At 38.2% G+C, this 24,143-nt stretch overlaps 2 protein-coding genes across 2 annotated transcripts; one reads left to right on the top strand and one right to left on the bottom strand.

Moving 5' to 3' along the window:
- The first annotated feature begins 8,708 nt into the window (after nt 1-8,708).
- Nucleotides 8,709-17,194, top strand: LOC128236040 (MAM and LDL-receptor class A domain-containing protein 1-like). Its single transcript, XM_052950860.1, has 9 exons — nt 8,709-8,968; nt 9,208-9,429; nt 10,928-11,066; nt 12,250-12,420; nt 12,598-12,779; nt 13,478-13,588; nt 15,325-15,448; nt 16,342-16,539; nt 16,947-17,194. The coding sequence occupies exons 1-9, from the start codon at nt 8,762-8,764 to the stop codon at nt 17,192-17,194; spliced, it is 1,602 nt and encodes a 533-aa protein (XP_052806820.1). The 5' UTR covers nt 8,709-8,761.
- A 1,372-nt stretch (nt 17,195-18,566) lies between these two features.
- On the bottom strand, nt 18,567-24,143 carry LOC128235494 (uncharacterized). Its single transcript, XM_052950308.1, has one exon. It carries the CDS (start codon nt 24,141-24,143, stop codon nt 18,567-18,569), a length of 5,577 nt encoding a protein of 1,858 aa, XP_052806268.1.

The raw sequence follows: 24,143 nt of genomic DNA, 5'->3' as shown, positions 1-24,143 counted from the left end.
TATAGGTGAATCTTCGCCCAAAATATATGCACCACATAAATATATATCCTCAACTGTGTTAAAAAAATTGTGGTCAAATTTAAGCCATATAATTGTGTCAAAGTGGTTTCTAATAATTTCAATTCCCTCACTTAAACAATCTTTATAATACAAAACAATACCCCCACTATTTCTTTTAGCGTTCCTATGCTGAAATTTACGATAAAAATTATGCGATTTATACCCCTTTAGTTCAATATTGCTAGAAGAATCACACCATGATTCATACAAAAAACAAATGTCATATTTATCTAAGATATTTACAAAGTCGCTGCTCTCCTTCTTGTCCCTAGTGAGACCGTGGACGTTCCACGAGAGAACTGACAGTTCACCCCCGTCGTGTCCCTACGTCCGCACCGGCTTGCCGTCCACGTACAGGGTGTCAAAGATGATCCACGCACGCTTACCCTCCTTCCTGGCGTCCTTCATCTTGGGCACTAAACGTCGTCGTTTGTCCATCACTTCCGGCGAAAACTGTTCATACATTTGGCAACCGGAGCCAGCCAACTGCTTCCACTCGCGACGTACAAGTTCCCTGTCCTTAAAAAACGTGAATTTAGCAATGACGTTGCGAATTCGCCCTTGTACCGGATGTCCTGGAGAACGGTGGATGCGCTCGAAGCGAATGGACTCAGCCGTCTCCTTCGCCAGCTTGAGCTTCTCTTGTAGGTGCTGTCGTAGTTTGGATTCCGTAACATCGGCTGGTTCGTTCCCGGAAGTATTATCCTCTGGGATGTTAGTAAAAACTAAATTGTTTCTAATAGATTGAGATTTTAAGTATGCCACGTCATCCCGTAGATCATCACGCTGCTTTTCCAACCTGCTGACCCTCTCAGTCATCAGCGCCGCCTCCACGTCGTGCGTCTTGATCCGGTCTACAAGGCCGTCCAACTTCGCGTCTGTACATTTTATACGGTCCTCAATAGCTACCCACATCTTGTTGAGTTCCTTCTCAAAACTAGAAACCTTCTTTTCAAGAGTGTCTAAAGAGTTCAGCTTTTTCTCCATAGTACAAAGCTTATCCCCCATGGCCTTCATACAATCCAGCAGATCCTTGTTGGTGGGTTCGCGGCTGCCTTCCGCCATGCTGTTACTGTTTTCCGCCCCACAGAATACTTCACCAACAGTGTCCTTGTGCTCTGAGTTGTTTACATCCGGGAATAAAAGCCGAAGCCTTACCCAAGATTTCGCTGATGGAAAAACAATCGTCAGAGCCATCAGACGGGCCTCTCTGTTTCGTTTGTTTACACTTGTTCCTATTGTCCGAATTATTCCCACTGCTGTTTCGATCTTTTCTCTTTTTAGTCATTATTTATCAGACACATATTTAATCCGTATTAATCCGTATGATAAAATGTAATTAAGTTCACTTGTTTTAAAGTAAATCCAAGCTCAATTGTTGAATTATAACCAAAAAAAACACAATTTTTTTATCCCGATTCAAAAAACGCGTCCATTACCCGCCATATCACGTGACCACATCCACATGCATACCGGTGAAAGAGTGAAAAATATTAGCGATTGATAACTTGATCATTTCACTCTGGCTCGAGTGAAATGATAACCCTTGCTCATTCCACTCTGTACAGACAACTCGGGACTATTTTTTCCATATTTTATAAGATTTGCCAGCCTTGACTTTGTAAAAAGTACATGTATGTCACAAGTACATGTTTGTTGTCGTCTGTAGTGCAGTAAAATACACATTGCCCGAATCGTATTGAATTGTCAAAATCAAATTATGCAATAGTTTTAATAAAACAAACATTTGATTGATTAAAACTATTAAAAAAGAACAAGCTTACCAATTTATGTATGAACTATATCATGGAATATCCTGTTACAATTAACCCGCTTGGTAGGTATCGGTTGAATATTTACTTGGTCGCATGTGTTAGTAAAAGAGTTGATAGATCATTTCTTCCTACAAACTCTAACCCCATTCAAGTATGCACAAGCATTTTGAATTTAACCAATTATCAGTTTACATTCATCAGTTCAACATTTCATTTTTATGCCCCCGAAGGTGGGCATATTAAAATCGCACCGTCCGTCCGTCCGTCCGTCCGGCTCTGTAACTTTCCCTTGTATGGACAGATTTTAAAATAACTTGCCACATGTGTTCCACATACCAAGACGACGTGTGGCGTGCAAAACCCGTGTCCCTACCTCAAAGGTCAAGGTCACACTTAGTGTTTATTCACAATGAAGTGCTGCATATAAGGACATAGAGTATAGGTTGTCGTGTCCGGGCTGTAACTTTCTCTTGTATGGACAGATTTTAAAATAGCTTGCCACATGTGTTCCACATACCAAGACGACGTGTCGCTTGCAAGACCCGTGTCCCTACCTCAAAGGTCAAGGTCACGGGTAGTGTTTATTCACAATGGAGTGCTGCATATAAGGACATAGAGTATAGGCTGTCGTGTCCGGGCTGTAACTTTCTCTTGTATGGACAGATTTTAAAATAACTTGGCACATGTGTTCCTCATACCAAGACGACGTGTCGCGTGCAAGACCCGTGTCCCTGCCTCAAAGGTCAAGGTCACACATAGTGTTTATTCACAATGGAGTGCTGCATATAAGGACATAGAGTATAGGTTGTCGTGTCCGGGCTGTAACTTTCCCTTGTATGGACAGATTTTAAAATAACTTGCCGCATGTGTTCCACATACCAAGTCAATGTCACACTTAGTGTTTATTCACAATGGAGTGCTGCATACAAGGACATAGGGTATAGGTTGTCGTGTCCGGGCTGTGACTTTCTCTTGTATGGACAGATTTTAAAATCACTTGCTACATGTGTTCCACATACCAAGACGACGTGTCGTGTGCAAGATCCATGTCCCTACCTCTGAGGTGAAAGATACACTAAGTGTTTATCCACAAGGGAATTCTGAATATAAGGACATAACAGTGTAGGTTGTCAAGTATGGGTGGTATTTTTTTATGTTCAGAGGCAATTTAGAATAACTTGCCATATGTATTTGACACGTAAAGGCAAGATCAACTTTTCATGTACTGACCTTGTTCGTAGGTCAATGTCACATTCGGGGGCATTCGTCACATACTGTGACAGCTCTTGTTCTTTTTAAAACCTTTCAAAGTCTGCGCCCCATCTGTCTCAAAAGCATCTTCGGGGACATCCTCGACATTTCCTCTGGGGTCTTCGTAAACACACGGGAACGTGACATTCAACTTTAATAGATATGAAACTAACTCGCTATCTCAACAACAAAACATCCTTCGGCTGCACTGAGCATGAATTCACCCCGAAAAAATAACGTAAGATCCAGAGTCTGAGAGCGACTGTGACTAGTTATACACTACGAAAAACACTAAACAGAGACCTCCGTTGCTTTTACGAATACACATTTGTATAAGTCCATCATTGTTAATTTAAATCTGTTGAAATTGTTTTTGAATGTACAAACATGTCGCATGCTCAAGTTTCATTTAATTGTATTTCTACGCGATACATTTTTTTATTTCCGAAATGCTTTTGTTTAAATATATTATTTGTGCCTCAATAAATGTTAAAAATGATAGGTTTCGTTGATGGGAAGTAGGGTTTTATCTAATAATAATTTCAATTCCAACAACCATTTCCATAAAGTGTGGAACTTTTTTTTATTGGACGGACTGCTCACGCGTAGAGGAGGTAACTTTGCCATAGCGATTTTGCCGTAGTGACTTCACTTCGCAATGAGGCCATAGAAATTTACTCTAGCGGGAAAATATATTGAAAAAAAACACGGTATATGCATTATATAAAATGCATTTTTTTAATTCAGTGTAAGGTCGTATTTTATTTCACTCGTAGTCACAGAAAAATAATAGTTTCGGTATCAAATTTAAAAATACTCAAAAGTCCAGATATGCAAAATTATGCTGCGTATGTTTTCATTGACTCCAAGGAGTTATTTGTACATAGACGACAAACGAATTTACCCCTTGTTTTGTTGAAGGGGCGTCATAGCTCCTTTTTTAAAGAAAACACATCGTTCTTTTGCTTCAAACTATGGAGGCATAACTTCAATAAATATTGTTGACTTCTTGTTTTCAGTAACTAACAAATGCTGTGAACACCAGATTACTCATATAACGAATCGCAACTTCGGTTTAGATATATTCATTTCAACAAAAATTGCACTTTCATATGTTTCATGAACTTATTATTTCCGTTTATATACTCCCTTTTATACTGTTATAAAGCATTTTGGATTAAACTTAAATGTAATCTTTTATGAGTTGCAGTATGATTTAAATGACGCAATATATTTATTAAAATATTGCATATATGAATTTATATATGTTTAAGTAGATGATGTACATTGTATAAGTCTTAATAAAAATGTCCGTCCGTCCGTCCGTCTGTCTGTCTGTCTGTTATACTGTATAGAAGGATTCTGATTGTATGTCATATTCTTAAGTTTTCGATGTTACTCTATGGTTAAACAGGGTCAACCCTTATCTGTGTATTTCAGAGAGAAAAAAAAACACAATGTTGCAATTAGAATGTCAATTAATGTTGTTAATTTTGAGATGATCAATGAATTTTGTTTTTAGGTATAAAGTTTCGTTACACTGGACAAGCGTTGAAAGAATGCAATCGTTTTATTGATGTCCATGTTGATTTAAAAACAGTATTATAAAGTGTCAAAATGTTAATTTAAGTACGAGAAACATTTAGATTTCATTGGTAATATACAATAAGACACCAATAATCCCGATTAAGATTATCTTCACATTATTTGGGAATGTTATATTAGAGAGGTATATTTTATAAGAGAAACAAACACGTGGATCTGTGTAAATTATGTACATACAATGTATCAGTGAACCCGATTTTGACCTTCTTCTTTGCTGTTCTGCAAACGGAGATTTAAATAGGAAGCATTACATAACATATTCCATTGTATTATATAAACTGTTTTGTGTATCAATTTAATTAAAAGGTAAAATGCGCATTATTATTTTTCATCTTTATTTAAACATATTGGTATTTCGTGTTATATAATTTTCATTATTATTGTCTTTATAGTATATACGTTTCAACGTTTCTACTGTTTATACCATTTGCAAATGGCCAAAGGGAAGATCCCTATTTGCCAATTAAACTTGCTAAACTTGTACTTTTCTAATGAATGCTTCCCCTCGAATAAATACACAATTGTATATTTTGCTTGTAATAGTTTCACTCCTGGTCCGTCTTTTTCAGAAACCAAAAATGCACGTTCATGTCAAGCTTTTAAGGCAACTTTTAAAATAAACAAGTATGTGTATACGTTTACCGAAATTAATGTTAGATATAAGTGTAATTGCTCGATAAAGTTTACCCCAATGTTTAATTATGGCAGTGGAAATGGAGATTTGTTAAAGGTAATACCATAGCGGGAGTACACATGCAATATTGCAAAATATTAATATAATTGGCGGAGAAATTATGATCAAAATGGATTTCGGGGGGGGGGGGGGGCGGTGAGCTTATTTACCCTCGCCATCGGGTTATACCCATCGTCGAGCACCCTACGTTTTACAATAATTCTACATTTTTTTAAAAAAAATTGATTAATTGACACTTTCAACAATAAGTTACCTGCAGATATGCCAAAACTAAGAACTTATCGTGAATTTAAACAAGAACTAAATTGTGAAAGATAGTTGAAGTTTGGACTGAAGAAAGGCGAACTTTCATTGCTTGCTCAATTCAGAACCGGAATACTTTCATTGCGTATTGAAACTGGGCGTTATTTAGGGGAACCAGTTGACTCTAGAATACGTAGGCTATGCGACTCCCAGGAAGTTGAAAACATATGTTATTTTGTTTTTTTAACTGTCAAAGGTACGATGTTATTTGAACCACCTGTTTTGGACAGCTTTTGTGCAATGATGACTTTTTAATCTGTTGGATTTAGGAAAAATTACACAGTTAATGTAAAACCATGTCAGACAATTAGCGAAATATATTGTAAAGGCTTACACGCTTAGACGAAACGTCCTATTCTCTTAACTTCTTATATTGTGTTGATAAATTTGCTCTATATAATCACTGTTGATATCACATGTACATTGTACACTAAAACATCTTTATTTATTTTTAATAGTTCTTACACAATCATTGTATACAATGTATGTATTACTTAAATGTATCATTTTGCATTAATTGCATTATACTCGATTGATTATTTTTTCTTAATTCCAGTCATTGATGCTATGTAAAAAAGTACTTGATTGTTTGTATATCTGCACTGTAACATACAACTTATGATTAATATGAAATTATGCTCCATATACCGCCGATTACAGGAGACCCGATGCATGGCCGGGTGTAAATGTACAACTATTCATTCTGAAATACTATTATGCTATGTACAAATGTGACTTTAATAAACAATTTACTTACTTACTTGCTTATAACTAGGTGTTAAGGAAGTTCACATAATGATTTTATTTATGGTGAGATGTCATAATAATGTTAACGTGATGGTCGTTTTTAAAATCATACATAAAATTGAGTGATAAGCCTTGAACTACTTATTAATAATGCATTTATGGAAAATATTTATAATTTAAACAAGATTGCAAACCGTGTATATAATAGCTAAAATGCATAAATATTAAACGACTGGTGGGCCCTAAAAGAATAGAATTGATAAACTTTCGTCTCATTAGGTAAAAATACCTGTTTTCTGTACCTTTCTTTTAAATTAAACCTGGGTTCCTTCATAAAAACAATCGTGTTTGCGGTAAATTAAAACAATTGTAATAATTGTGGTTCATCTTATTTGGTAGTACGAACATGTTTTTAAGTATTGGGTTAAGTTGAAATACAAATGAAAGAAAACTCCATAAGAAAATATATCTTGCATTAATAGTGAATTCATGAGAAAGATACCCTAACAAAAAAGGTGGTGTTCATAATTACGGGAATTGTTTAGTTCACCCAGTTTTCATTCTCATCATATATCCACATATATGTGTAACACAAATTGATATAGTTATTTATTTAGTGTCTGTGTACATCTTGTGGTAATTTTTGCCTGACATAAACGAACTTTTTATGCATACTTGGTTTGCACTTCTATATTAAAACACAAAAATAGTTCGACAAAAACTTTTTCGTTAATAAGAGCCTTTTAATTAGAGGTGTGTGAAAATATATGAAATTCTTTTGTTTTGTATATGTGATCTACTATATGGATTTACGGATTTTAATTAATAAACAGAATATCGACTGATCTAGCGATCATGTATATAAACTTATATTTAATGAATTTACCCTTGATTTCAAATATACATTAGCAAGATAGTTTAAAAGTCAAGACATTTTCATCTTTCAATATACATGTATATTAGATTGTCTTTTTACCATAAATATGCACTTAATGTAAATAAAGTGTAATAAGTGTAATATGTAAATATGATGTCATCACCATGGATTCTTCGGCTGTATATATTTATATAGATTGGGCTATTTTCTCATTCTCTTGAAATTGAAGTTGGAAGGTTCACTAATGTTGCACGTTTAGAAAGAAAATGTAAACTATGCAATACTAATATGGTTGAGTCTGAATTTCACTTTTTGCTTGCTTGTCCTTTTTATTATGATTAACGTCTACAATTCAATATTTCCAGTTCATGGAATACCTTGAATAAATATAGGGTTTTAATGTCTTCAAAAAACACAAACAATATAAGACATGTATCTAAATACATTTACAATGCTTTTCAACGACGTTCGGTCAGCATTGATGCAGTTGCTTCATGGTTTATAGAAAGTACAATAAAGAAACTTATTATTGTGTTCTCTTTACTATGTATGTGTGAAATGTTTTGTTTTTTTGTTTAGTTTATATTGTATTTGTCACCTTTTCATTTTATGTACATCTCATCCTATGTGTATGTTCATGGCCAAAGTCTTATGTATTGCCGATATTGCCAATAAACTTGAAACGCTATATTTACACGACAGGTAAGAATTTTTTCATAAGTTAAAAAATAATTATTACAAATAATTACTTTCAAAATGTGATGAAAAATTTATTTATTTAACATTGTATTTCGATTGTTTAATTTGTACGATGTGTGCATTGAATCATCTGTACACATTTTAAATTTATGTTTTTGTCCACATAGGCCATGGCCTTTTGGATATTCTGTTAATGAAACTATATGTTATGACAAAATGTGTTCAATGATATTATTATTATTAGTATTATTATTATTATTAATTTTATTATTAATATTATCATATGAACCGAGCAACGCAATTCGAGATGTTTGTGAAGGTTTGTGCTTTTCTTCTATGTTTCTGGTGTGTGACTGTTTGTCCCCCCCCCCCCCCCGCCACAAAACGGGGTTTATGTTTAAACGTTCGGCTATTGAGCTTGTTTCTGTAGTTTTTCATATAAATATATGCATACATGCATACAGTCATAACATTGGTACACGACCGTATCACAACACTTCTGTCAATTGTATACATAAAATTCAATTTCATGCAGATATTAAAGACAACACTGCTATCAGTCAAAGAGAAACACAGCATAGACATAGTTCAAATCCGTAACCAAACTTAACATAATAATTCAGATTTCTTATCAGTTTCTCTTTCGTGTGGTGGAATTGTCCGATATCAATTTATGAACATTGGGACAGCTGTGAAATAACAACATCAAACAAGATTTGGTTACACATATTGAAAACAAATTGCTTTACAATGCGGGGATTGTTCGTGTTAACCGTAACAGCATGGATATCCACGGTGACATCGCAGACGTTCGACCCAGGTTGTAGCTTCTTCAACGGACAGTGCGTGTACAACGTTAAACTCGGACATTCCGGTCAATGCGACTCAGTATCATCGAGGGCGACCACGGATACAAGTACAACAGGCAGTGGTAGTGGTTCCACAACGGGATTTCAGGTTTTCAAAATGATTTCCAAACCCACTGTGCATTTTATAAATATTACATGTATATGAAAACCGCTAAATTATTCAAACCGAAATGCAAAGAATGCAAGCTTTTTTTCTTCTTTGTCTGACTAAAATCAAATTAAGTTATTTTAATTTAAACTGACATGAATATTCAACAAGTTGTAGTTGTATTTTGAAAGTAAATTATTTGTTGCTATTAAAGCTTTATTCGACACGTTGACTTTCAGAGTTGCTCCTGCAAGGACATTGACGCTCTCAACAATGACATTGCCACCTTGAACACCAACATGAACACGCTACAGTCCAACTTCAACAAGCTAGCACAGTCATTGAATACCACCCAACAACAGCTATCTGGCAAGGAAGCACAGAACTCATTACTGATGATGGAGAAACAGAACCTTACGGCTGATCTTACTCAGCATCAGCTGCTGTTGACCAAGAGCCAGGTGAGGTACGTTTTATATGGCCCCAGTTGATGATATGAAGATGAAAATATTATGCTTGACAAGTTAAAGTATTCTTATTTAGTTTTGCCTTTTAAGTTCTTAAACTTGACTTTGTAAGGTAAAAATATTTTATTTTGATAATTAAAAAGATAATTTTCTATAAAGGTCTCAAAACTTTTCAAAATGAGGATATTACGCATTTCAAAACAACAATAGTAAATACCAAAACTAATCAAATTCTATTTATTCCCAATAAAATACCGAAACACTAAACACTGTCCTAAAACTCTCCGTCAACAATTGAAGGACATATTGTATTACATATATGATAAGATATATATGATTCCCAAACCCTAAAATGGAATATATTGAAACAATGAAATTATACTTTTAAAACGGCTGCACTATTCGACTGTATGCAGAATCAAAATTCGTATTAAAGCTGCACTCTCACAGATAAACCGCTTTTACAACTTTTTTTTAATTTTTTGTCTTGGAAAGAGCAAATTTTTGCGTAAATATCTGCAAACGAATGATAAAAGATTGCTGACAAAAGATCAGATCGCAGATTTTCATTTTCCGTTCGAAAATAAATGTTTTATGGCGGTTTAAGAAAAATGCATAAAACATCCATTTTTGAACTTAAATACAAAAATCTGCTATCAATGTTTTGTCAGCAGTCTAACTGGTTTCCATGCATAATTGCAAAAATTGGCTCGTTCCAAGTTGTCAAAACTTTCAATCTGTGAGAGTGCATCTTTAACAGTATATAAAAGGTACTTTCTTCTAAACACAACCATATAATACAAGCATAAATAAAGCTGGAAACATAAAAATGATGGTGGTTGTCTCTTGTTTGTTTTTAGTGACCAGTGTTCCTGTTAACATGACCTCCCCCCCCCCCCAAAAAAAAAAAAAAACAACAACAACAACAACAACCGTGTATTGTACATAATGTATGTGTATTGAACTTAATCTAAATACTTAATTGTCTTATCAGATCTCCAACCTGAATATCCTGCTGTGCTTTTTTTGAGGTTTTATTATAGAATTGGACCCTAAATAATGGCCCTGAGCTAATAACCAAATAAACTCGACATTGGCCCCTACTTGTGACACCAGTGCAATTAGCAGGTAATGCACAGCAGAGGAATGTCATGCCAAACATTCCTTAAACTAGGCCTTTCAGCAGATGACCTTGTCCCTATAGGTTCAATTGCTTCATTTCTGACTTTCGTAAAAAGGGAAATAATGATTATAAAGTTTACTTCTAAATGAGAGAAATGTAACTTGGGCATTCATACACAATAGACGACTTCAAAGCAGTTTTCAATGCATCCTTACCATAGAAAACACTATTAACACTAGTCCAGTCCTGAACGGTATGTTTCAATGGCTGAATCCTTGACTTGAATCCATTACAATTATATAAAACATCGGGGGGTGGTGGGGGGGGGGGTGGAATACAATTGCTGTAAACAATAATTTCAACGATCAGGTTGAGTTGGCGAATATGGTTTCCTCCATGACGATAGAGACGGACAGACTAAGGACTGAATTGCTGTCCACTAGCGATAAACTGACCACTTGTCAGACGCAACTTAACCTCCTAGATTCACAAAAGACCAACACACCAGGTAATAGTTGTTAAATCTAAACATTTTTTATGCGAATCCCTTTTGTATATTTTGTTGTATATCGTCTGCCAAGCGAAATTTGCATGTTTTTCAATCACACACATTTTCTTAAGCTGCACCATTGGAGAGCGTTTTCTTGAAGTAGCTTATCCCAGATAAATTGACGAGTTGGCAATTCAACCGACGCCCCCCCCCCATCAGCTCAACAACCCCCCACGCCCCTCCCTCGGCCTTCAAACCAATCTCACTCGTTTGATGGAAACTGGAAGTTATTAAAGCCTAATTTAAATCACTCTCGTTGGCACAATGTACGCGAGGGTCTCATGTGGGTGTCCCGGAGGAAAGTTTCATAACAGCTCTCAGGACTTTACTGAAAAAAACATCATTGTATTAAAGTAGCCCTTTCACAGATTTAATGTTGGCAGCACGTTTTAAACTTTATGTTATCGGGTTATAATAAGTTATTTTACTTTATTTTATGAACATACACCGAACTGCAACTGGTAGATTTCCAATTAAACATAACCAAAGCATTGATTTAAGATGCACTCTTACTCCCATATATGGTTAACCAAAAAGGATGAATAAATGTCCAAAAAAATGGTTCTTATGGAGGATACCGAGTTTAATTTGAAAGAAACACGGTATTTCTACCTTATGAGACTATAGTAGACCACAGTAAATCTTTTAGCATTCATCAATCATTTAATATTTTTGCGCTTTCTGCTATCAAGTGCACGGCTACAATCTGTTATCAGTAATTAATATTTTCCATAAATGCATTATTTAGTAAGTAGTTAAAGGTTTATCACTCAAAAATTATGTTTGGTATACAAATTTATTTATTGATTTTGAATTCGAGTGTAATTTTAATATTTACTATTAACTATTTTCAATACCTTGGCTTTTCGGATAATAAAGCACTTTGTAACATTCAGTAAATGATTAAAACATTTTTATTTTGAACTTATGATGCTGTTTTATTATTGTTATTTAAGCATTGTGTTCACATTTCACACGAGCGAATTTATTCGATGTCTGACCCTATAAAACGTGACCGAGTCCCTTTAAATGTGTATGTTTATACACATAATAATACAATTTGGAATGACCAGAACGAAGTAAAAATGTGTGACTCCCCTGTACTGTATGTCATTTCGAATGAACGCTTTTATTGTTTCAGTTTTGTATGGGGGTTATGTGACGCACTACTGTGGGTTTGAGGACCTACACAACTGTAACTACACAATGGACACGTGCACAAGCAGTACTGTAGAATGCTGGCACAGAGGCACGGGAAGGCAGGATGTGTACTCCGGGCCTGTCGAAGACCATACATACGGCTCCCCAAATGGTATTAATTTCAAACGGCATCTGGTGTTAAATTCTTATCTATCTATTAAATGTCAGCTGTAGTTAGATACACATTAGAAAACAATAATGAAGAACTCGCATTTCAATCTGCATTTAAATTTCTATGTTTAAAAGTTTCAAGAAGTCTGAATAATAAAATTTTCCCTTCATTTGCAAGGACACTACATGTACATCGACCCGACCCTGAAACCCTACTATAAGTCCTCATCCTCATCACACGTGCCCCAGAGAAAGGCGCGAATAACTACACCACAACTTCCGGCAGCTAACGAGTATTGTGTTCGGTTCTGGTACACAATGATTGGTGTTGATATCGGAACGCTTAAAGTTTATGCGCAGGTTAATATAGAAAATGAAATATGTGAACATAAAATCTACAGGGCCAAATTGCTCGAATTATCATAGGCCAGATAACTTACTTTAACCTGATTTATTAAACAAAATGTTCTTGAAGAAAAAAGGCATAACATCGTGATCATCATAAAGACAATTTCTAAAAACTCCTCACATTGAGAATATTACACAAACAAATATAACAAAACAAATAAGTTGAGGTTAGCTAAACCCTGTTATAAGGGACTTAAGATGTTTCCAGAAATAAGGGCCACGGTGGTAATAATAACGTTGCTAATATGATGTTCGTATAAGTTTAAAAATAAATGGTGATTGGCAATCGGAACACCTCGGCCACCTTCACCATACGAAGAGCCTCGGATGCAGAAAAAGTACATGTAGTTCTAAAATTGATAATAATAATAATAATTATTAATTGTTATTATTATAACGTGAAAGTTGTATCACTCAGTTAAAATTGAGACCAAGCTAAGTGAACTATTGCATAAATCATGAAGATTCTTCAAAGTACTGTCCCTAGGCTTAACTTTCATAACTTCGCGAGTCATTCAACGGCAAATATTTTTTAAAACTAATTAGTCATAATGGTGTATGTTATTTTAAATATATCCTGGTTTGGATGTCATGGAATTTCGGTAAAATTATGTCTCGAACACAATCTCGTGTGTTTGCTTTTTGCACAGGTCGGTGGCGGCGACGGATACCCGGTATACACGAAGACCGGACAGGAAGACAGATATTGGCATATGGCCCAAGTTTCCCTGGACTCAGAGTATACTTCTCAACCTTTTAAGGTATGATAAATGTGGCCACCTAGAATTGTGAAGATATCGACACTAAATGTGAAAAAATAAATAAACATTAAAACAACTGTTATTACAAAATGGCTAGGAATAGTGTTTATTGTGGCTTCTATACTGAAACCGGCCTTATAGAAAGAAATTTACAACAGTCCATTACCAATACTATGGAGGGAAAATGGCTTGAAGTATCATAATCATAATCATTCGAATTTATTGCATGTCAGACATTTTCCAGTTTATAATCATCTACATCATTGCCATATCAACAGAGAACCACCGGTGCTTTAACACCCACCAACGTCATTCTCATCCATTAGTTTTATATGTGTATACATAGTAAACTGGTTGATGAGAATGAGGGCTTTCATAATTCACGTTCACTATTCAGATCGTGTTTGAGGGGACCACAAGTTCCTACTACACATATCCACACAGTTCACACCAAAGCAACCAAGATACACGTGGCTTCATCTCCTTTGACGATGTGTACATCTATAACACCTCATGTTCAGGTTTGTTTCTACCTCCGCTATTCAGCTCGTGTTTGAGGGGACCACAAGTTCTTACTACACATATCTACACAGTTCACACCAAAGCAACCAAGATACACGTGGCTTCATCTCCTTTGACGATGTGTACATCTATAACACCTCATGTTCAGGTTTGTTTCTACCTCCGCTATTCAGCTCGTGTTTGAGGGGACCACAAGTTCTTACTACACATATCTACACAGTTCACACCAAAGCAACCAAGATACACGTGGCTTCATCTCCTTTGACGATGTGTACATCTATAACACCTCATGTTCAGGTTTGTTTCTACCTCCGCTATTCAGCTCGTGTTTGAGGGGACCACAAGTTCTTACTACACATATCTACACAGTTCACACCAAAGCAACCAAGATACACGTGGCTTCATCTCCTTTGACGATGTGTACATCTACAACACCTCATGTTCAGGTTTGTTTCTACCTCCGCTATTCAGCTCGTGTTTGAGGGGACCACAAGTTCTTACTACACATATCTACACAGTTCACACCAAAGCAACCAAGATACACGTGGCTTCATCTCCTTTGACGATGTGTACATCTACAACACCTCATGCTCAGGTTTGTTTCTACCTCCGCTATTCAGATCGTGTTTGAGGGGACCACAAGTTCTTACTACACATATCTACACAGTTCACACCAAAGCAACCAAGATACACGTGGCTTCATCTCCTTTGACGATGTGTACATCTATAACACCTCATGTTCAGGTTTGTTTCTACCTCCGCTATTCAGCTCGTGTTTGAGGGGACCACAAGTTCTTACTACACATATCTACACAGTTCACACCAAAGCAACCAAGATACACGTGGCTTCATCTCCTTTGACGATGTGTACATCTATAACACCTCATGTTCAGGTTTGTTTCTACCTCCGCTATTCAGCTCGTGTTTGAGGGGACCACAAGTTCTTACTACACATATCTACACAGTTCACACCAAAGCAACCAAGATACACGTGGCTTCATCTCCTTTGACGATGTGTACATCTACAACACCTCATGTTCAGGTTTGTTTCTACCTCCGCTATTCAGCTCGTGTTTGAGGGGACCACAAGTTCTTACTACACATATCTACACAGTTCACACCAAAGCAACCAAGATACACGTGGCTTCATCTCCTTCGACGATGTGTGTCTAAAACACCTCATGCTCAGGTTCGTTTCTACCTCCGCTATTCAGCTCGTGTTTGAGGGGACCACAAGTTCTTACTACACATATTCACACAGTTCACACCAAAGCAACCAAGATACACGTGGCTTCATCTCCTTTGACGATGTGTACATCTACAACACCTCATGCTCAGGTTTGTGTTTCTACCTCCACTATTCAGCTCGTGTTTGAGGGGACCACAAGTTCTTACTACACATATTCACACAGTTCACACCAAAGCAACCAAGATACACGTGGCTTCATCTCCTTTGACGATGTGTACATCTACAACACCTCATGCTCAGGTTTGTGTTTCTACCTCCACTATTCAGATCGTGTTTGAGGGGACCACAAGTTCCTATTATATACGTACCCATACAGACCACACCGCGAAGAACACGACGAACGTGGTTTCATTTCGTTTGACGATGTTTACATTTACAACACCTCCTGCTCAGGTTTGTCTTAACCGTAACTAATTGGCCATCTCCGGCAAGCTCAAAGAATATTTCTCTATATAACATACGGTTTGTTCCGAATGAGGTTTGTCTCTGATCCAACGTGCTGAACGTTTAAGACACATGAATACACTATTGGATCCAGAACCGATGGTCCCCCAAGCTTACCCATTCAAATTGTCCAAATCGAGGGGTGCAATGCGAAAAGGTTTTACATTTGTAAGTGACATTAAATAAAGAAGAAGATAGAACCTTTTCGCTTTCACCCCTCGATGTGAACTTCTATGTCAATGTATATTCAATTATACATAAAGGGTTTACAGTAACTTGGAGAGTACAAGGAATATTTAGTCTGGAACAATGATGGTTTGTGACAATACCTATCTCAGTAAACTTGAATGAACTCACCTTCAGATGTCGTCCTCTATGCTCACGGAAAGTACGATATTGGGGGTTTTGATCAGATTGTTGACAATATCTCTATAATGTCAGTTATTAATTTTCTACACCACAGTACCGGTAGTCAGTTTTTTTTTTAAATTGTCCCTGACAAACGAACTGTTTATATATACATGTTTATATATTCCAGCAATCCCCGACTGTCCAGCGGGATCCAGAAAGTTGGTTCAAGGGAACATGACATCTTGCTATTCCTTTCACATCGAGCCTCGCTCCTGGTACGAGGCAGTTGACGCATGTAAGTCTGAAGCACCCAACGGCCACCTCGTCAGCATCAACTCAAAACTGGAGCAGCAGTTCCTCGTAGATGTTATGCAGACAAATGCCGGTAAGAATTGTGCAATAATTGTTAATCAAAATGGCTTACTGGTCTCTCAGTCAATTTCATATTAGTATTAGCCATCTCCCGCAAACTTTTGTTGGATAATGTCTGAGCATGTTCTAGATTGTCTATTTCATAATCTAGTTATTATGTATCTCTGTAGAACCCTCTTTCTCTCGATTACCAACCACTGTATTACTTGACAGTCTAAACACAATTGTATCTACTCGGCCATCTCAGGCGAACTTGATTGGTATATTGCCAATTGTTACGACTGAAGATATTGCGTAAAAAAGCCGAGCGTGTTCGAGTTAGATCAACGACTAGTAAACGAATCCTAAATAACTGACAAACTTTAGCTTCTTTGTTTTGCCCTGTATTGAAATGAAACAACGTCCTTCATTCTTTAACAGCGTACACAACCGCTGGCCAACATGGATGGTACACCAGTGGGAATGACGAGCGGACGGAGGGCGGCTTCAAGTGGACAGATACAGGCTACCCCTACAGTCTCAACTACACAAACTGGCATGCCGGGCAGCCGAACAACGTTGGTGACGCCCAGGACTGCCTGCTTCTACAGTATCCGAGTAGCGATTACGAATGGGGAGATATCAGTTGTGCAGATAAGCATCCTTTTATTTGTGAAATCCAAATGTAAGTGTGTTAATTTAAAACTTGAAAAACAGCTTTATTGTTCTGGTTTCGTGGTTGAGTTCGTGTTGCTTCCTCTAAACCAATCGACAAAAAGACTAAAACTTTTATTCACAAATTCCTAAATTACCTGCTAATTTCCATGGTGCTTTCCCATTCTTTGGAATTCTAAATATTAGTAATAACACAAACTGCTCTCCACGAGTTCTGTACTGTGGCACGAGAAACAACTAGAGTGCGGCAGCTATCTTTTATTCTACTCATTCGTTCGATCGTGAATAACTGAAAATAGAACCAAACCAATGTTCAAGATTCAGTTAACACAACATTTCACATAAGCAATTTCCTAAACAAATAACAAACAATAATCAAAATATGAGACAAGAGTGAGTAACAGAGCTTACTTAAGCTATACATCAAGAAGGTACGTGCCAAAAACTGCAAAAGTAGCTTGCAAACAGGTTTCACGAAAACTACTTACAAAGTGGTTCGACTCGCAAAATACAAAGAAATGCATGGTATTATCGCAAAACCGTAAAAGGTGCTTAATATATATATCAAAAGGTATTATGTGATGGACAAAACCTACCCTATGGGCCACAAATGACCAAGTAAAAAGCCAAAGCTCAAAACAATTTTGTTTGCATGTTTTCTTCACGCGGTAAATATGGACGACAAATTTACCTCCTCAAGAAAGAGCTCCCAAATACAGAACAAGCAGAGTAAATCATGGCACGAACGAAGCGACAGTCAATACAGAGTTGTTCCCCTTATTAAACTGCAGCACAAACTTGGAACTGTAACTATCTGTTACAGAACACTCCCCGTCTGGTTTTAATTAAACCAAATAAATGAATATTTCAATGCGAACAACAAAAATGATTACACGCGAAATAAAACTGATTACGAATTACTCAGCTCTTACTCAACAATAAATTTCTTAATTAAGTCGGTCACGACTGCTATCAAAGATAAACAATTTACTACTCTTAATTGTTTAACCCAAATTTAAGTATTCCAAAAACAATTCACAAATATGTTATTACACAAATTAACCATCAAGTTCAACAACCTTGCTTGATTGTAACAATACATACTTCAGTATGCAAAATGTATGTATCTAAAGCAAATGCAACAATACAAATAATGTAATCAACACATTACTTAGTTCCACACAATCTTTGTTAAAAAGGCTTAACCATGTTCCTTTATGTAATATTAAAGGTAATATGACACCATATGCTGCATAATGCATGTAAATGATTAAATAGACTAGTAAATGATAATATCATGATGGTAACGTTTGTCATCTCTAAATGAACACAACACTATACAAGTATATGTTGTAGGTGTAGCCATGGATCACCAGTCTCTAGTCTCTAAGATGGAACAAGCAGCACCATCTCATTAACTGGGCGTACATATGTAGTCGGTTTCCCATTTTTGCCAACAGTCCGCACTTCCGCAGTCCTGACAAGTCCATCGTTACTGGGTTCTGCCCGCACCACTAGACCCATAGGCCAATAATTTCTGTGTTCTTGCTTGTCTCTCAACAACACTACATCACCACACTGAAGATCTCTCTGCTCTGCTGTCCATTTTCTGCGCACTTGCAATGTTTGAAGGAACTCAGACCTCCACCGCTTCCAGAACTGTTCTGCCAGGATTTGAACCCGCTTCCACTGTGCCCGATACATGTCTTTAATATCAGTTGTTATAACTACGTCCACAATACACTCACTTTTTTGTGTAAGGATCAGTGCTGGATTTAATGGAGTAGGGCAAGAAGAATCTGCACACACTGGCACTAATGGTCTTGAATTAATAATGGCACTCACTTCCGCCAAGAACGTAGTTAAAACCTCATGTGTAAGGCTGTTTCCAGGTAGATCCAACAACATCGAATCAAGAATTCTTCGCGTGACGCCGATTATTCGTTCCCATACGCCTCCACGGTGTGATGAATGAGGAGGATTCAAAATCCACACTGCACCTTCCTGGTCCATATATCTTCTAACACTGTCATTGACGTTGACGCCTAAAACGTCTAACGCTCCCATGAAGTTGGTCCCGTTGTCTGAACGATATACCTTGACCTTGCCACGGATACTGGTGAATCTACGTAAAGCATTGATGAAAGAAGAACTGCTCAATTCCTCAATTACCTCGATATGGACTGCTCTTGATGTAAGGCAGGTAAACAGAACAGCCCAACGTTTGTTTGCAGCTTGACCGCCCCTCGTACGTCTGCTCACGACATGCCATGGACCGAAACAGTCAAGCCCAACTGACGTGAAAGGAGGACCTGGCCTCAAACGATCTGTTGGCAGATCAGCCATCTTCTGACATCCCAATCCTCCACGAAGTCGTTGGCATTTCACACAATGATGGATGACAGACATAACAAGCCGCTTAGCTCCTGTTATCCAGAACCCTGCTTCTCTAATGGCACCTTCTGTAAAGTGTCGACCCTGGTGTTTGACCCTCTCATGGTAATGTTGTACTACCAATCTAGAAGTATGGTGTTTACCCGGAAGGATAATGGGATACTTTTCGACAACTCCCAAGTCTGAATTTCGAAGACGCCCTCCGACCCTCAACGTCCCTTCTTCGTCTATAACTGGATTTAAGCTTACAATTGAACTGTCTTTTGGTATTCGACTGTTATTCTGTATAGAGTCAATTTCTTTGAAATACACCTCTCTCTGGACTGACTGAATCACAATTTTCTCAGCAAATGTTTTCAGCTCATAATTTTCAACGTGCTCATTGTCAACGGAGTCACTGGCGCCATGTAGCTTCCTATAAACACGTCGCACAAATCTTTTCAAGACCACCAGTGCATTCACCAATCTACTCCACTGAGAGAAAGTTTCAAAGCCTCTTGTGTTTAGATATGTCTTAGACACAATATTTGTTTTTATGCACTGTATGACTGGACGTATCTCTGGGTCGTCTGCTGGAGAGTGAAGCTGGTACATGTCTTCTGTGTCGCGTGTCTCGGTGAGAAGAAAACTTGGTCCGCAAAGCCAAATGCTGTCTTGAAGAGTTTCTGCCGGTGTGGGTCTCGTACCCAGGTCCGCCGGGTTTTCTTTAGTAGGCACAAAACACCACTGATCAGGTCTCGAGAAATTTAGAATTCTACTGACACGGTTTTCTACGTACACATAGAACCGTCTCACACGGTTATGGAGGTATCCGAGTACCACTCTACTGTCTGTGTAAAATCTCATTTGTCCAACTGGCATGTGTAAGTGTTCACAAATGATGTCCGCTAATTCTACAGCTAATACCGCTGCACACAACTCTAACCTTGGAATTGTATGTCCATGTTTGGGTGAAACCTTAGATTTTCCTATGATGAAGCCAACACTCGTGTCTCCATTTGCATCTATTGTCTTAAGGTAGGCGACAGCAGCTATTGCTTTCTCGGATGCATCCGAAAATATGTGAATCTGTTGGTCAACTGTAGCACTAAGTGACCCTTCAAGGTAAGTTCGTGGGACTTTCAAGTCCTCAAGATGTTTTAATGATTCGCACCATTTTACCCATTGATCCCTAGTGTCGACTGGCAATGGCTCATCCCAGTCTGGAGATTTCGACATCAGGTCCCTCATGATGATCCGTCCATGGACTACGACAGGGGAGATAAATCCCAGAGGGTCAAAAAGACTGTTCAGTGTAGACAAAATACCGCGTCTTGTGCATGGCTTGATTTCTTCAGAAATTGTGAACGTGAAATAATCAGAATCTAGGTTCCAGTTCATTCCAAGACTTCTCTGTACAGGGAGATTCTCATGTCCCAAGTCTAGATCTTTTAGATCTTTCGCCAGATCTTCTTTCGGGAAAGCCTTCATGACCTCTCTGCTGTTTGATGATATCTTGTGTAGCTTCAACTTTCCACCAGTATCCAGTGCCTGTTGAGTCCGTTTCATCAAGTCTATCGCCTCTTGTGGAGTCTGCAGTGAAACAAGACCGTCATCAACGTAGAAATCTTGTAGTACAAAATTAGCCACATCTGACCCGTATGTGTCTTCCACCATCAGTACACTCTTGTGAAGCCCGTAAGTAGCTATTGCAGGAGACGGGCTGTTCCCGAACACGTGCACACACATTCTGTATTCTACTAGTGGCAACTCAGGGTTGTTGTCCTTGAACCAAAAGAACCTCAGGTAGTTACGGTCCTTCTCTTCAACATGGAATTGGTAGAACATCTGTTGGATGTCGGCAGAAACTGCAACGGGCTCTCTTCTAAATCTCATAAGGACACCAAGCAAGCTATTATGTAAGTCTGGTCCAGTCATTAGCACTCTGTTCAGTGATAGACCCATATATGTGGCTGAAGAGTCAAAGACCACTCGAATCTGATCAACTTTCTTAGGGTGGTATATACCAAATATAGGTAGATACCAGCATTCAGTGTCCGACATTACTGGAGCTGCTACTTCAGCATGGCCATTGTCTATCATTCCCTGCATAAACTGCATAAAATGACGTTGCTTTGTTTCATTCTTTCTCAAATTGTCAACCAAGCGGTTCATTCTGTTCAGCACCATGTTCCTATTGTTTGGCAACCTTGGTCTAGAAGATTTGAATGGCAAAGGTGCAGTCCAACTGCCTTTACTGTTTTTCTTGAACCCACTGTCCATGATTCCTAGAAATTCCTTATCTTCGATAGACGTGCCTATTTTCTCATCTCTATCAGTCACTAGGAATACTTGTGATTCCTCATCGCTGTCCAAGTTGTCATTCAAATGTCTACCAACGTCTTTGACTATCAGCTTATTTTGGCACTCTGGAAACAGAGAACTTCTCCCGTCTACGTGTACGAATGTCTTCTTCACAGTGATGGTCGGCTGGTGAACCTTGCCTAGACATGTCTCGCCAATCACAACCCAGCCTAGACTTAACTTCTGTGCATACGGTGAACCTCTTGGACCAGTCCTCTGTTCAAGTACGTGGTGGGCCTCTGGCAAGTCCCTCCCCAATAGAAGCAAAATCTCTGCTGATGGATCGACTTCGGGTATATGAGCCGAAATGTCTTCTAGATGTGAATGGTAAAGTGCGCTGTCTGGCGTTGGGATCTCATCTCTCATATCTGGGATCTGATTGCATTCAGTCAGGGATGGCAGATTCAGTGAGGATGAACCATCAAAACTACTGATGACAAACATATCAGAGTCAGCCCTACGACCTGTCGTGTTTGTGACGCCAGCACACGATGACAACCTGTATGGCACTTCAGTGTATCCTTCTTCAAATAAGTTGAAGAACTCGGGCCGAGCTAGCGACCTATTGCTTTGGTCGTCTATGAGGGCATACATCTTTTTCTTTTTGACTGGATTGTTTATGCTATGTACTGTCACTAGAACTACCTTAGCACATGATTTTCCCATGGAGATGTTGCGACCACAGATCTTTGTGCATGCAGAGCGAATGTCGCCACTCCCACTGTCGGCTGAACGAGCCTCCCCGCCATGCGCATGTAGGGCTGTTGGATGGCTGTTTAAGTTACACACAGTGCATATCACTCGTTCCTGGCATGAATTTGCCCTGTGATTGGTTGACAACCCACATTTGAAACATAATTTATTGTCTCTAAAGTACTTTTTTCTGACTCCAAAGGGCTTGTTAATGAAAGACCTACATCCATTTAGGTTGTGGCCAACCACATTGTGGTAACTGCAAGTATTCATGTCAGTAGGTGCCACTGCCACTTCTGTTTTATAACTTCGGATTCTTTGTCCTTCGTTGACACTATCTCTAGAGTTCTTGACCTTTTTCCCAATACTGTCTTTTTGTGTGTTTTGCTCGTAAACAAAGCTTGGATTGTTCAACATTGAACTCATGTCACAAACAAACATTGCAAACTCTGAGAATGGTGGATACACAACGTCATTTCTCTTCATGTACTTGATTGCTCTATGTGTCCATTTTGACTGAATGTGGTATGGCAGCTTCTGGACAATGGGGTTAACGCCTGTAGATGAGTCGAAGTACGCCAACACAGAACTATACGTGGGGCTCTGCTTGGTAGCCTGTATCTCCGCCAAAAGGTCACTGAGATCATATAATCTGTGCTGATCTTTAGTTGTGATTCTCGGGAACTCTGACAGTTTACGTTTAAGGGTCATTTCAATAACTTCCGGAGCACCATATCGCTCGTCAAGTCTCTTCCAGACCTTAACAAGGGCTTGCTGAGGGTCGCTTATATAGGCCGTTTTGATGCTGATAGCATGTTTCTTTGATTGAGGGCCAAGCCACTTCACTAATAAATCTAGTTCCTCTACACATGTGACATTCAACTCACTCACTACATTGCTGAAGCCCTCTTTCCACATCAAGTATTTGTCTGCAGCATCATTAAAGGTATACAGTCTATTAAACAGTAGGTCTTTCTTTATCAGAAATTTTGACAGTTCGGTTGCAAGCGACGGGATTTGTTCATCGGACTCACGGTGAGACACTGACCCAGCAACACTTTCGACATAGATTCTCGTTCTTTCCTCGGGTCGAACCTCAGCGATTTCATGGACACTTATAGACCCCGGATTTGTTTCAGTCTCTTCTTCTTCACAGGCCCTTTGTTCCTTCAACGTATTCAATTCTGCCTGAATCTCCGACATCTCCCTCTCTATCTTAGCTGCGGCCATGGCCTCCTGCTCTCTAAGTGCTGCTTCCTTCTTTCTTAACAGTAACTCTTTCTCTGCATAAGCAACACGTCTCTTCGCTCCTTCTGCCTTTATCATTGCCTTTGATGCGTTTGAAGTATTTGATCTATTTGATCTCACTGACTTGACCTCAGCTTCTAACATTGTCTTTGCATGTTCAATGTCCTTTAGCACTTTCTCGACATGTCTATTATACTGACTGTCTATCTCGTTATATTCACTAATAAGTCTCTGACCTTCGTACGAACGTGATTGTTCCAGAAATGTCACATAGTCTCTAACCAT

This window comes from Mya arenaria, chromosome 5, assembly GCF_026914265.1.
Source record: "Mya arenaria isolate MELC-2E11 chromosome 5, ASM2691426v1".
In the NCBI taxonomy this organism is placed as follows: Eukaryota; Metazoa; Mollusca; class Bivalvia; order Myida; family Myidae; genus Mya; species Mya arenaria.
Note: the sequence above shows the minus strand (reverse complement) of the source record. Positions and strands in the feature narration are given on the sequence as shown.